The 14,985-nt window shown below is 47.2% G+C and overlaps 1 protein-coding gene across 7 annotated transcripts in view; it reads right to left on the bottom strand.

Moving 5' to 3' along the window:
• Positions 1-14,985, bottom strand: part of ZNF385C (zinc finger protein 385C) — a 1,559,117-nt gene that overhangs the window by 190,908 nt on the left and 1,353,224 nt on the right. For all 7 annotated transcript variants that reach the window (XM_078645422.1, XM_078645418.1, XM_078645425.1 and 4 more), the window contains one exon: positions 12,684-12,826. In XM_078645422.1, the coding sequence (XP_078501548.1) occupies positions 12,684-12,826 (143 nt within the window). The remainder of the gene's footprint in view (positions 1-12,683; positions 12,827-14,985) is intronic.

The raw sequence follows: 14,985 nt of genomic DNA, 5'->3' as shown, positions 1-14,985 counted from the left end.
GTACCTGTTTTAAGTCAGCATAAGAAAATGTATTTTTTTTTCAACCTCTGCAAAAAAGCCAAGACTCTTTGGTCATTATTTATAACATATGTTTCCAATGAATATATAAGGACAGATTTAGTAGCACTCAAACAAAGCAGCACACAACTGTTCACAGGAGTGATACTGTAATCACACAGAATAAGGATAAATGTCCAGTCAGTACTACTCTTTACAAAAGAAATAGATTTTATTTACAAATTAGAAAGGCAGAACTGTTAAAATAAGAAATGAGAAACAACGGTAACGGTCCCAGCACCTTTGGGGCCCGAGTTATGGCCATAGCACTCACAGGTAAGGAAGCATTTGGGTAACTATTCAGACAAGAGTCTGGCACTCAGCAGTAGGTTAGGCTGCTGGAGTGATGGTATTAATCAGTGAATCAAATAGCCACACAGCAACTGCATCAATGTTTCACCGCCTTTCTGCCCTTCCTCCTAGTTTCCGCCACAACTCTAAACCAGCCTCAAAATAGCCCAGAGGGACGGTGAGCATAAAAAAAACCCTCCAAGTTACACAGCCAAAAGACAAAAAGAGTCATGTCATGTAATATCTTTTTTTTGATTGGCTAAGGTGTGCTGTGAGATAATAGAAATATGGGTTTTCAATATAGCAAAGTCTTTTGACTCCCGGTAGCAGATGAAAGAGGGTATCCAGCACCACTGAAGGGAACTGTATCGCAGGTACTGAGTCCAAAGTCCCAGTTTCGGGAGCAAGGAGACTGGTTAGCATTTAATAGTTGTAAAGTAATGTGTAACTTCAGGGTCCTCTATATTCCTACACGCTGTGTTCAATAATGTCATATATTGAAGTCACCGATAGGTTATGGTGCACCTACTATTGGAGTTGGATAACATGCCAGCTCAGGGTAACACCAAACAATTAGCCACATCTACAATGGAACCGTACGCAGCAGAAAGATTTTTCAAAAGGTCCAAAGCTCAACTCAACTCAAGAATTGTGAACTGGATGGCACACAGAAGTTTGAGGAGGACGGGAGAAACCCAGTGTTCCTCCGGGGATGGATGTAAAACATGTATCAGTGTTGCAGAAAGTCAGTAGCTTCGGTGTACTACAGCGGGTGTCATACGCACAGTTCCCCGTGGCTTCCCACAGCTTTAGGTAGGGCGGAGCGCTGCAGTTCTGTTTGTGGAAACAGATTACAAAACCCAATCACTGATGTAACCTGTGGATCTTTGTTTTATGTTTTAGTCCTCTGCTAGACTTTGGCACTTGTTACAGAAGAGCACAACAGCTTCATGGCTCCTTGGAATCCATCAGCATCAATGCAAACTTGATAGAACGGTGACAGAATTATAGTCCAGGTAAGAAGTACTCTCAGAACCTTTTAGTGTTCCTTGGTCAAGGCCTGAATCTTATCAAGTGCTGGTCGCAGAAGGTCAGTACTTCTGTAAAGCTCTGGTGGAATACCAGTGGTGTATTGAGGCTTCTTCATATTTAAAGTCTCTCATCAACATGAGAAGCAGCTTTCTTCCCTGGCCTTCATTTCAAGGGAGGAGAGCATGAGAAGACAACTGCTGTTTTATGGGGTGTATGCTGGCCATCCCAACCCAGAAATCAGGAAATCAAGGAAGGGCTGGGAAAATCAGAGGGTCCATCTGAATTCCTACCCCAAGTCAGAGAAGTAACAAGAGTGCTCTTTTACATGCATATTGTCATAACCACAGGTATGGCTGTGGGGAACCACTTTAAGTCAGAGTAATAGATTCACAAAATGTCGCCTTACCAAAAAAACACATACACCCATCTCACGACATACGACATATAGAGCGAAGGGAAGCATCCAATTATGAAAGTTCAACAGATTTCACTATGTATGGTCAGTAAGGTCTGTGATTAGAATCTCCTGCCTCTGATGGCCAGTCTCTCATTTCCAAGAAAAGAAGGCAAACACTCCTCGAATATAGATGGGGTTACTCTGGATGTGCCATTAATCCAGCAGAGCTGAGGATTGGGGAGCAGGCCAAAAATGTACAGCTGGCTTCCCAGTAGCCTTAAGGAACATGAAAGAAAGGTAGAGCCGTGTGCAGGGGTGGGGTCAACTTAGCATTATTAGTGTGCTGAATAGCGGGAGGTGGAAACCATAAGGAATGTAGTTTTGAGACTAACATGACATTTTTGGAGTCGATATGATAAAGACATTGTGTTGAAAGAAATGCAAGACTTTATTGAATAAACAAAAATTGGTTACAAACCTCGAAAAACAACCCAGTCTGTCTTTAAAGGGTACTTAAACTCGTCAGATACATCACTTTGCAAGAAAGAGGTGGCTTTACCGTAAGCCTTGAATGTTACCATGCAGATGGCCAAACAACATATACCTGGTAGTCAAAGTGCAAAATAAATGGGTTTGAAGGCAGTAACTCTTAAGCCAACTTCACGTCAGGTGTTTATCTATATCCATAGTGAATTGTGTAGACCAGTGTGGTGGGTCTGTGTGTTGGTCAAATTGCCTCTTTCGTGTTTCCTTGTGTTTCCTTCTACCAGGTGCCATCATTGTTATATCACCATGACTAATTAAATTATTGTGAACCCCAGGGAGACCTCAATAATTGAGAGATGTGCAACATTCTTTTAGGGAGGGCCTGGCCTGGCAGTTCAGGCTTTACTGTTTCCACTGGAGCAGGGTCAAGACTGATTTGCATATGGCCGGGTCCAAACTGCGGTTGTATGGTGTGCAAAATAAGGATGGACTGGGTGTGGCCCTGGGTAATTACCTGTGGCTCAGATTAATTCAAGCATTCCATCTATCACGTTTTCGTATATTTTCGTATGAACAATCTACCCTCACAATGCACAAGACTATTTCAGGCCATGGTAAACATGAGATGGTCAGGGGCTGCAAAACCCAACCCTCATGAAGCATATGAAACTCTACAACACCACTGCTCTCGATGAACATGGTGCTAAACGTGATGGTATATCACTCAACTCTTGTCACATACAAGATGCTGCATTGAAGGATGCATCACCCAAGTCTTCAAATGAGGCTATAACAGAAGAGCCAGGATACAACAACATACTGCCAATGAACATAAGAATCCATCAATGGCTGCAACTCTCAGCCCACATGAAGCACGTGGGACTCTACAACACCAATTGTAAGGATGTGCATGATATTACATGTGGCGCTGTAACACAACCCTTCTGATGCACGATCTTCCATTCAACAACCAACGCTCATGAGATGACTGGGTCTCCATGTTCCAATACAATAACCAACTCTTTTGATACACATCACATTTCATCTGAGGCTACAACACTCGGCCCTTACTATGGGTTAGTTGTGTCTCCGTGACACGCAGCTCTTTCTATGCAAGTAACAGGGAATGCTGGAAGGCAATATCTGTAACTTGTTGAATTTGTACTCTTTTATGCTATACAGGCTAGTGACACCACTGATGACAATGATTTAAATAAAAACATAAACATAATGAGTAACAGAATTTATTACAGGGCTTCATACCTTTTTTCTTTTAAACCTCTGGGACTAGAACTAAACTACAACCACAGCTTAAAGCCTACCCTAAATTCAGAAAGTCCCTAAACTGCCATGTCGGAATTAAATCTGTACTGAAAACAATTTTCCACGTCCAACTTACAGTAATATAATATCATATATATTTTGAGTGAAGCATCAGCTGTCATTGGTGGGTGCAGTGGCTGGGCTGGGTGGGAGGATAATCACAGCAAATAATATACTAAAAAGAAAAATAATCATCCAATCATCACAAAGGGCGAATCGAAGAAACAGCCTCTTCTGGCCCAAGGCAAGGATACTGACAGATTTCGTCGGTGTAGACTAGACTGATAGTCTACTAAATAGGCAGTGACTGGTTCACATTAAATTGGGCTTCTGCTGCTCCTCAAGTTAAGGGTAATACAACCAGACCTTACAAGCAATTACAGCTTGCTCAACTGCAAAACTGAATTACGAGGTTTCACCACGCTTCCCCCAAGCAGCAGTGAGGCAGGGTGATGGTGGCTCACATTTGGCTTCAGATCACACAAAGAAGGGCTTTAGAGAGGGACCATTTATGGGTTCTGAGCTGCTTTCTCTAGGGGTATAAGACTGGTGCACAAAATGTGAAATGCATCTGGATTTAACCAAGATAGATACGGCACAAAGTAAGGAAGGGTTCACTTTATCTTGACAGCACTCGTTGGATGGAAGCCAGTTGAAAGGCACCAAAACGACGCAACTGGGCGCCTTGGTGGGGTCAAATCAATGAATTAGAAAAATGAACAACTTAGTAATGTTTAAAATGGAGGTAGTGGAGTATGCAACACAGTCAACCTTTGCAACCAAATGATAATGGAGGTGAGTCAATAGAAAACGTGAAAGCCCCAGTTATCTTCCATCAAAAAATTCTGTCAATAGCATATTGCACATTCTTAGAGGCTAGCTGGTTAATGTGCAAAAGGGATGTGGACTTGACCTGCATGTCTTTAGGAGGATTTGCCCAGAGTATGTTAACAAATGGCTGGTAGGACTGAGGAAGAGCCATCCACTCTTCACAAAGAAGCCAAAATTGGTTTTTCGGAGAAAGTAGTTAGGAGTAGGGTAAGGCCAGGCAATTGTTAGTTTTCGTATGTAGTGAAATTCCATTACATAGGCCTATTTTAACTTCACTGTCACCCAAACCACGGTTTAATGGCTCTAAATTTTAACAGCATGCGTTTCAAATACTTGTTATAATGCCAGGAGCAGATGCATTCATGGGTGACAATTTTTAGTATAAGTGATCATTTAGGGTCTGGACAAGCTGCTGCCCTGTCATGGCTTACATTAAGAAACAAAGAAACCACTAGGTATTTGCTACATGTGTAAAGAATTTGCGTAATTACGTGACATTTCAGCAAAATTATGCGTAATTACACAAAAAGCAAACCTCATTTTCGGTATATTTTAGCAGGAAATGTTTCCTTGGGTCAATTTTTGAGACCAGGACGTACCAAAATAATAGTGCAAAAAAACAAAAGCACCTCAAAAATCTGCCGCTCACTTTCTGTTGTTCCAGTGCGTTTGCAATAATTTTTTTACAGTGAATGGTGCATTTGCAGGAAGATTTTTACCTTAATTTAAATTTCACCCAGGCCTAGAATGTAATAGTGGAGCCTCAGATGGCTCCAAAGTCAGAAACCTATAACCTGGCGTTAAATGTACCCTGGATGAATGCATTGAAGTCCGGGGCTATTTAGGGCACCTTTGAACACATTCCACCCCGGGCCGCCATGACAGGAATGGCAGTACAGGGCAAGGAAAAAGGAAAAGGCTCCAATGCGCAGAGTGGAACCCTACAGGACAGTACATCAGTGCCATTATTTTATATTGTTTCTCAGCTATAACGCGCATGATTTGGTGATCTGCTTCTGAAAAACAAAAACAACACCAACATTACAACGCACCCCCCTTTATCAAATTTCTGACAAAAATGGCGGTGCCGAGGTACACTTTAACAGAAACTTCCAGCCAAAGTGGTTTGTAGACAGTATATGAGGCGTCCCACCTTCCAAGTGAGAGCAGAGGTGGGCATCTACCGCTCTCCTGGACTGCCCACTAGTGTCTGAATGATACCCTTATATATAAACTGATTCACATGAAGGCAATTTTGTCCAACTAGTGTAAAATGAATAAAAAAATAAGATGCGCCTTTTATGTATGTATTGGATGAAAGAGGGAGAGGATGGAGTAGTTTCTGTCCTGTAACTCCAGTTCTGTAGTAGGGGTGTCTCTGTTATAGTCATAATCTAGTGAATAGTCCCACCCATGTGCGTGGACCCCGGAGCAATCAAAAATAATCTCTTAAAGTGTCGAAAAATGCAGAAATGCACAGACACTTAAGAGAGAATTTAAAGACAGATAATGCAGCCTAAAAAGGCTACACTGTCCAGTACTTCAACTAGAAATTCCACCAATAAAATCCACAAAACAGCAAAGCCTGTACAGATTTCCCTTGCTTAAACAGCAAAAACCCTCTTGAATGATAGAGAGGAGGACTTGGACAGACAAGCCCCATAGGCTGCCATTATGTGGCTCAGAACAGGATACTGTGCCTTTAAGAGAACTTTCCAGAACTTCACAGTATCCCAGAATGCACTGCAGGTCCCAGTTACTTTCAGTTCTTTTTGAAGGCGTAACACGCCAGACCTGTAGCATTCCGTACATGAATATCTCTCTCCACCGGGGAGGAGGGCGGGCGCTTATGACTATAACAGAGATACCCCTACTACAGAACTGGAGTTACAGGACAGAAACTACTCCTTTTGTAGTAGGGGATCTCTGTGTATAGTCATAATCTAGTGAATAGAATGGCAAGCCCATCCCCACATCAAAGCGGCGGTGGAGAAACGAGAAACAACACCACTACTGTGCGAATAGATTTCGCAGCGAAGCCTGCCTAACCTGAGCGTCTGCCCTGGCATCAGAGTCCAGGCAGTAATGCTTAGCAAAGGTATGGACCGACTTCCAAGTGGCTGCCTTGCAGATTTCAGCAATAGGCACGTTACGAAGCAAAGCTGTTGTGGCAGCTTTACCACTGGTGGAATGAGCCTTAGGTTTGCCCCCTAAGGTCTTATTAGCTTTTTGGTAACACAATTGTATGCAGGACACAATCCACCTCGAGATGGACTGTTTAGAGGTAGCAAGACCTGTCCTGACTGACCCATAATTGATGAACAATTGGTCTGACCTACGAATATCTTTGGTTTTATCCAGATAAAATTTCAGCACCCTCCTAACATCCAGGGAATGCAAAGACATTTCCGCTGGAGATGAAGGATTCTGAAAGAACGTAGGTAAAGTTATCGTCTGGTTGATATGAAAATCAGAAATAACCTTGGGAAGAAACTTAGGGTGAGTACGCATAACAACCATAGCAGTATGAAGAAACACAGTGTAAGGTTCTTGGCAACACAACGCCTGAATTTCACTCACCCTGCGGGCCGATGTAATGGCCACGAGGAACGCCGCCTTCCAGGACAGGTGCTGCAACGAAGCCTTATGAATAGGTTCAAAAGGCTTCTTCATCAACCTGGACAGCACCACATTCAAGTCCCATGAAGGCGAAGGAAGCCTGACAGGAGGGAATACTTTCTTCAAGCTTTCCAGAAAATCTTTGATCACAGGGATCTGGAAGAAGGAAGTCTGTGAAGGGCATTTCCTGTAGGCAGTCAAAGCAGCCAGATGAACCTTAATGGAATGAACATTAAGGCCAGACTGCGCCAAATGTAGCAGATATGGAAGGATGACATCCTCCTTGCATGTCGTAGGGTCATAGTTCTTAGACTTGCACCAGATGCAAAACCTCTTCCACTTGTAAGCATAAGAAGTCCTAGTGGAAGGTCGCTTAGCCTCCTTCAGTATGTCCATACAATCCTCTGGGAGATTCAGATGGCCATATTGCACTATTTCAGGAGCCATGCCGCCAAACTCAAAGACGAGAGGCTGGGGTGCAACATCCGCTCCCCGAACTTCGTGAGAAGGTCCGGCCTATACGGCAGCTTCATGTGAGTAAGGAGAGACCGGTGAAGCAGGTCCGTGAACCACCACTGTCTGGGCCATTCCGGGGCAATCAGAATCATCTTCGCCCTGGATTGGGACAGCTTGATGAGAACCGCCGGGATCAGGGGAATGGGTGGAAAAGCGTACAGAAAGGTGTTCGACCAGTTGATCCATAACGCGTTCCCCAGCGTCCCTGGCTGGTAGTATCTGGAGGCGAAGTCTCGGCATTTGCTGTTTTCGGCGGTGGCGAACAGATCTACGTCTGGAGTTCCTTACCTTGCGAAGACTTCTCCTAGCACTTCGTCGTTTATGACCCATTCGTGGTTTTCCTGAATCAGTCTGCTCAGCTCGTCTGCCTGAACATTCTGCACACCTGGCAGATGAGTGGCCGTTATCGAGAGTCCTCGAGCCAGAAGCCAGTGCCAGATCGCCTGCGCCTCCTGCGACAGAGTGCGCGATCTCGAGCCCCTCTGCTTGTTGAGGTAATACATCGTGGTCGTATTGTCCGTCTGTACAAGCAGAGAGTTGGTCTGAAAGGACGGGCGAAAAGCCTTCAGTGCCAAGTGAACAGCCCTGAGTTCCAGGAAATTGATGTGGTACGTGGACTCCGTCGGGGACCACGTCCCTTGAATCTGTAGGTCTCCGGAGTGCGCTCCCCAACCCAGGAGAGAAGCATCCGTCACAATAGTCTGTGTGGGAATGTCCTTGTGGAAGGGAACCCCTCTGAGGAGATTCTCAGCTGAACACCACCACTTCAGAGACTGAAGAGCATCTAGAGACAGTCGTATCTTGTCGTCCCAAGATCCTCTCCTCTGGACCCACTGATCTTCCAAGCACTCCTGCAGCGGTCTCATGTGCAGCCGCGCATGTGGCGTCAGGAAGATACAGGAAGCCATCGATCCCAGTAGAGAAGACACCGTCCTCACTGTCGTGGATGGAGTGGACATGAGAGCCTGAGCCTTCCGAAGGAGTGATAAACGTCGCTCTTCCGAAGGAGACACGCTTGCTGACAGCGTATTGATGGAGGCTCCCAAGTACTGGATGCACTGGACCGGAGTCGGGACAGACTTGGACATGTTGATGTGCAACCCCAGCTTGTTCAATAGAACGCACCTCTTCCGGAAGTGTGCTTGAGCTTCCGAGAATGAGGAGGCCTTGATCAACCAATCGTCCAGGTACGGGTAGACAAACACCTTGTTCTTCCTCAGGTGTGCCGCTACCACTGCCATGCACTTCGAGAACGTTCTGGGCGCAGACTTCAGCCCGAACGGAAGTACCGTGTACTGATAGTGATTGGTGCCGACTTGAAATCGCAGGAACTTCCTGTGTTTGTGTGCAATGGGCACATGGAAGTATGCATCCTGTAGGTCTATGGCGCAAAGCCAGTCCCCCTGTTGCAGCTACGGATAAATCTGATGCAACGACAGCATGCGGAATTTTTCTCTGCGAATCCACTTGTTTGCCTGTCGCAAGTCCAGAATGGGCCTGAACTCGTTCTTGTCCTTCTTGCGGACTAGAAAGAACCGGGAGTACAGACCTCTTCCTCTTGAGACAGAGGTACATCTTCTATCGCCCTTTTCCTTAACAGGATATCGGCCTCCGCCTGGAGCTCGCGCAGTTGATACTGCGAGCTGACCGGAGGAATCGATGGAGGAGGGCTGATGAACCAAAGACTGTATCCATTGCAAACAATATTCAGCACCCACTTGTCCTGAGTAATTTTTCTCCACTCTGCCAGAAAAAATTGAACGCTTCCCCCCACCGGAGCGGGTAACGGATGAAGGGGAAGTAACCGCTCAGGGTCGAGACCCGGCCGGGCCCTTGTTCGCGGTAGAGGACTGCTGTCCACCTCTACCCCTCTGCCGTTTTTGGAAGGGTCTTCTGAACTGCTGCTGTTGTTGCTGCTGCTGTTGCCCAGAAGACTGTCCTCTTCCTTTCCCCTGCGAGCCGAACCGTCGTTGGAACTGGCGGTAGGGTTTCTTGTCTTTGGGCTTCTCCAAGCCCACAGCCGTCAGGGTTTCAGCCTCGGCCTTCATCCTGGCCATTTCGTCGTCTGCATGTTTCCCGAATAGAGTCTCACCGGAAAACGGCAGATTGGCCACTCGCTGTTGCGCTTCAGGATTGAGCGACGTAAGCCTAAGCCAAGCATGGCGGCGCTGATTGATACCGTGGCAGTATCCATGTGCGGCCAACAGGGAAATATCCGCTGTGGCGCTGATGGCCTGGTTCGAGACCAGCATCCCTTCTTTGACGATTTCCATGAAGTCACGCGGGACAAGGTCCGCGAACTGTTCCATGGAATCCAACAGCGCACGGTCGTACCACCCCAGTAACGCCGAGTCGCTGGAAGCCTTCATAGTCGTGGAAAAAGTCCCACACGCCTTCCTTCCAGCCGAATCAATCCAGCGGCTCTCCTTATCCGGAGGCACGGTGGAGGACGGGGAGGTAGAGTGCAGCTTCCTGGCCGCCATCACTATCACTGAATCCGGCACTGGATCCATCCGTAGGAAGGCCGGGTCCGAGTCAGGTGCCCTGTACTTCTTCAGAAGTCTGGAGGGAGCGGCTTTTACCACCGCAGGCGTAAGAAAGAGCTCTTCCGCAGGCTCAACCAGTCCTGGCACCAACGGCAGTAGAGGGCGAGACAGGTGCTTCTTGTGCGAAGTCTCGAATATCACGGACGTCGTAGGTGTAGGAGCCGTCACCGTGATACCCAGCTTCGCAGCCCCCCTCAGGAGAACCTCCTGGAACGTACCGATGTCATCGATCGGAGACACCCTAGTCTCCGGGGAGTCCGACAAAGTAGGCGAATAGGAACGGGTCCTAGAGGTCGAACTGGACCTGGACCTATGCCTCCTATGGCGATGTCTGGATCTAGTAGAGGACCTGTGTCTGCTCCTTGATCTGTTTCTCCTCCCGGAGCGAGACCTCGATCTCCTGGGCCTGGGACGTTCTGCCGGCTTCCCCGGGGCGGACGTCTTGGGCTTAGGCGGTTCTTTAGACTTCGGAGTCTTCTTGGGAGGTGTCGGAAGCCTGGGCAACGAGACCGACCTCGGTGGAACCGGAGGAGGCTTGACAGGCACAGGGGTCTGTGGTTCTGTTGGCAGCGGAGGCAGAGGAGGCAACGGAGGAGGAGTTGGAGCCCTCGGATGTGGACCTCTTGGCAATGGAGGAGGAGGAGGAGTAACAGACTTCTTCGGAGTGTACACCTCCGAGTACACCGATCCCGGTGACCCGCCATCCTTCCCAGACTGAGGGGAGCCCCCCACAGTCCTAGGCCTGGTAGTACGACCCCTCGACGTCGAAGAATGATGGTCAGACGTCGAGCGCAGGTCCCCCGACGTCGAACGCCCCTTCGGTGTCGACCGTCTTCCATGCTTCGGCGTCGAACGGCTTCTATGCCTCGACGTCGACCCCGACCATCTCGACGACGATCCTTTATGTCTCGACCGCGATCGCTTGTGCCTCGACGGCGACCTCGACCGCCTCGACGGCGACCTCTTCGACCTCCTCGACGGCGACCTCGTCCGCCTCGACGGCGACCTCGACCGCCTCAACGTCGACTTCTTCTTCGCCGGAGATCTCTTCTGCCTCGACGGCGATCTTTTCCGCTTCGACGGCGGCTTCGACGCCGAGGATCCCCTCGACGACGACGATGTGCTGTTCGACGACGGCGATCGGCGGTGTCGCCTCGACGGCGAGCGCCGACGCCGGGCCCGTCGACGCCGATCACTCGACGTCGACGCCGAAGACGACGACGATGAAATCATCACTGGGTTCGACGGCGGCCTGTGTAAGTCCCTCGACGGGAAACGTTTTCTCGACCCAGGGCCCTGGGGAGACCGGGAGCTGGCCATGGACCTTCCTCTCGACGTCGTGGTCAGTGCTACCAACCTAGACGGAGACTGTGGACGTTTGCTGGACTTCCTGCCCCTGGGGAGCCCCCCAGAGGCCTCAGCATGGGCAGATGAAGCCCCTCCAGACCCACCTTGAGCCTTCAGCCTTCTTTCCTCGAGGCCCTGAAGTCTGATCTTCATCCTGTCCTTCAAGGTCCTGCCAGAGAAGCCTTTACAGATCTCACACTCCTCTGGAACATGTGAAGAGGGCAGGCAGAGGATACACACCTCATGAGGGTCTGACTTAGTCATCTTCCTGGAGCACTCCGGGCATTTGTCAAATAAAGAAGGCATATTTGACATCAAAAGAGTGCAAAAAACCAAGAAGAAAAGCCCAAAAGTACTTAAAATCGATTTGAGTACTTTCTAAGTGAAAAAACACCAATAAAACCTTGAAAAGGGAGAGCTCAATGCTCCAGGGTCCTGCTTGCAGGAGCCAGAAAAAAAGAACTGAAAGTAACTGGGACCTGCAGTGCATTCTGGGATACTGTGAAGTTCTGGAAAGTTCTCTTAAAGGCACAGTATCCTGTTCTGAGCCACATAATGGCAGCCTATGGGGCTTGTCTGTCCAGGTCCTCCTCTCTATCATTCCAGAGGGTTTTTGATGTTTAAGCAAGGGAAATCTGTACAGGCTTTGCTGTTTTGTGGATTTTATTGGTGGAATTTCTAGTTGAAGTACTGGACAGTGTAGCCTTTTTAGGCTGCATTATCTGTCTTTAAATTCTCTCTTAAGTGTCTGTGCATTTCTGCATTTTTCGACACTTTAAGAGATTATTTTTGATTGCTCCGGGGTCCACGCACATGGGCGGGACTATTCACTAGATTATGACTATACACAGAGATCCCCTACTACAGAAGTATGTAACCTTACGGCTAGAGCAGTCGACCTTGAAGCTGGGGAACCGGTTCGAGTCTCGGCAACGACGCTCCACATCCTGTGATTTAGGGCAAATCACTTAATCTCCCGGTGCCTCACAAAAATGAATGTGTCCATCTGTAACGCAACTGGTGCTTATGTAAAGCGCTCTGATACCTGATATTTCCGGGTCTAGTTCGCGTTATATTAAAACTCTTAAAAGAAATGGGCTATACAGAGCTCAAGCAACCTCTTGGGGCTTCAAGGTGGGTGCAGAAAGATTGACTGGACAACCTACTCATGAACGGACGTGGGACACTTGAGCCCTCTGCGGCTTAACATGCTGACCAATCAAAAGAGCAGAACTCACCGTGTTGAAGTTGGGAAAAAGGTTGAGGGGTGAAGTGCCATTGAGCCGGAAGGTCAGAAAGTGCTTGATGTCCAGGTGACTGGGAAGGGCGCGGCCTGCAAGCGGCAAGGATGATAGAAGAGGATTGCTGTGTCCAGTCGGTCCTAATGAAAAAAAGAAATAAAGAACATAATTAAACAGAATAAGTTGTCGAATTGTTACCACCAACCCCACCTACCAACCAGCACTCACTGTCCCTTGCCATCCACTGAGACTCTTTTCATGCTTTTGTTTCATTCCATCTCCCTAGTTGGTCACCTTTCGCTATAATGATAATGGAAGGGGCACAGAGCCCCTGTGGAACTAAAGGGTCTACTCCTCCTAGAGGAAAAGGAGAACAGTGCAATAAGCACCCATTCATGGGGTCCCAAGCTATTTGAAGGGGGAACATGAGAAATACAAAGTGCCTCGGTTGCAAGGGCTGTTCCTCCGCTAAGGCAGAGGAGCGTCACCCCACTGCTCTCAGAGCAGGAAAGATAAAATGATAATAACATTGCTATTGTCATTTTATTTTTTATAGATTCAGGTCTGGCTTAGGGCAGGGGCAGGGCTGGTGGCACAGGGGGAGGAGGGGTTTGCACACTCCAAGTACGCGTGACGGTTTGGCCGGCCGTCTTGGGCAGGCTAAACAGTCATGCGCACTTCGCATGTTCCTCACCAGGCTGTATTATACAGCCTGGTGAGGAACATGCACAGGCTCCCATTTCCAGTCTGAGCGCCAAACCATGGTGCTCAGACCAATCACAATGCTGCGTTGTGAACGACTTAGGGGAGCCTGGGTGCTTCCTGCTACCGGAACTCACCGGAGAAGGAGATACGATGGTGGAAAGATGGTCACAGTGGCTGTGAGGAGGTAAGTGGTTTTTATATTTGTATTTTGTCCCTCCACCCCATACCCTGCCAGCCGCTACTGCTAGGGTGGTGGAAATGGAAGGGAAGAATTTGAACTGCGCCCCCAGTGTAGCATTGGGCGTAGCGCACATTCAGAGGTAAAATATACTATTCTAACTCCAGTCCTGTAATATTTGAAGAAAGTGCATAATTTCCCCAAATATCCCAGAAGGTTTATTTTCTATTCTAACCGGCTCAGCCCTTGGATATTTTGGGAAATGTTTATAAATTTCATAATCATTTTTTGGAAGTATTAAAAAGTACGAATTTCTCTTTGTAGAAAATGCCTCCCTAAGGGTGCTGCTCAAAGCAAAAAACTACGAACACTTGAATTTAGGAGAAATAATCAATTCAGGGGCGTGGGGGGCATAAGAGAAATGTAGAACCAAAACTCTACTAACACAAGACAAAGCGCCATTGGTCCATCTCATTACTAGCCGACTCTTCTGAAACCCCTTTTCTCCCTCATCCTGTGCGGGGTCTCAAAGCTATTTCGCCTTCTTGGCAGGGCCTCAGTGGGGATTTCTCTTCTGGGTCTCCTCGCTGTTTAAAGATGGCCATGGTAAGTGCTTTACAACTTCTACAATGATATACGGACGACGTTCATTTACAGTCAAATATTGAAACACAGCTATTATAAATAATTTTTACCTATAGTAAATTTTCTTCATATTAACACATCTACATGTTTATATATTTCAGTAGCATTTCAATGTTTCATTCAAAGGCCTAACCAGTAGTTTATTTTCCAAATAATTGAGACAAGTATCTTAGCTCCATAAAAAGTGATATAGCAATTTGTATTTCCCCTCCTCAGGCTGATTTTTTAATTAAGCTTGGGGTGACTTGGAGTATACTGAGTGATCACAATCCCCTATCAGTTTCTTTCCACCAGGTCCTTAGTCATGAATGTCCAGCGCATTTAGCATCGTTTACTGGGAGTCTTACCTCACAAGGTCAGCGATGGAAATGGTGTTCAGTGCTCCCAGAAGCATCTCATAGTGATTTTTTAAGTCATGTTGCACTCAGATTGATTTATGTTCAAATATTAATACTGCTGCTAATGATATTGTAAACTCTTTTAATGGTACAACTTGTAATATAAATTTCCTGTTAACAAGCAACAGCAACGCAAAAAAATTCTAGACCCTTCAAATGATTTGATGCCCATCAGGTCCTCTTGGAGTCAGTAAAGATTGTCACCAGACATAGCAAATGGATTCCTGTATGTCGCGTCTTATATAAGAGCACTTTAGATGGGCCAAGAGGTCCCTGAGAGAGGAAGCCTGGAAACAATTGTTGCCTGCCAGCTGCCTGAGAGATAGCACCAAGTTTTGATAAAACGTCAACCGTCCGATTTTCAGACCAGCTG

The sequence above is a fragment of the Lissotriton helveticus genome, chromosome 5_1 (assembly GCF_964261635.1).
Source record: "Lissotriton helveticus chromosome 5_1, aLisHel1.1, whole genome shotgun sequence".
NCBI lineage: Eukaryota > Metazoa > Chordata > Amphibia > Caudata > Salamandridae > Lissotriton > Lissotriton helveticus.
Note: the sequence above shows the minus strand (reverse complement) of the source record. Positions and strands in the feature narration are given on the sequence as shown.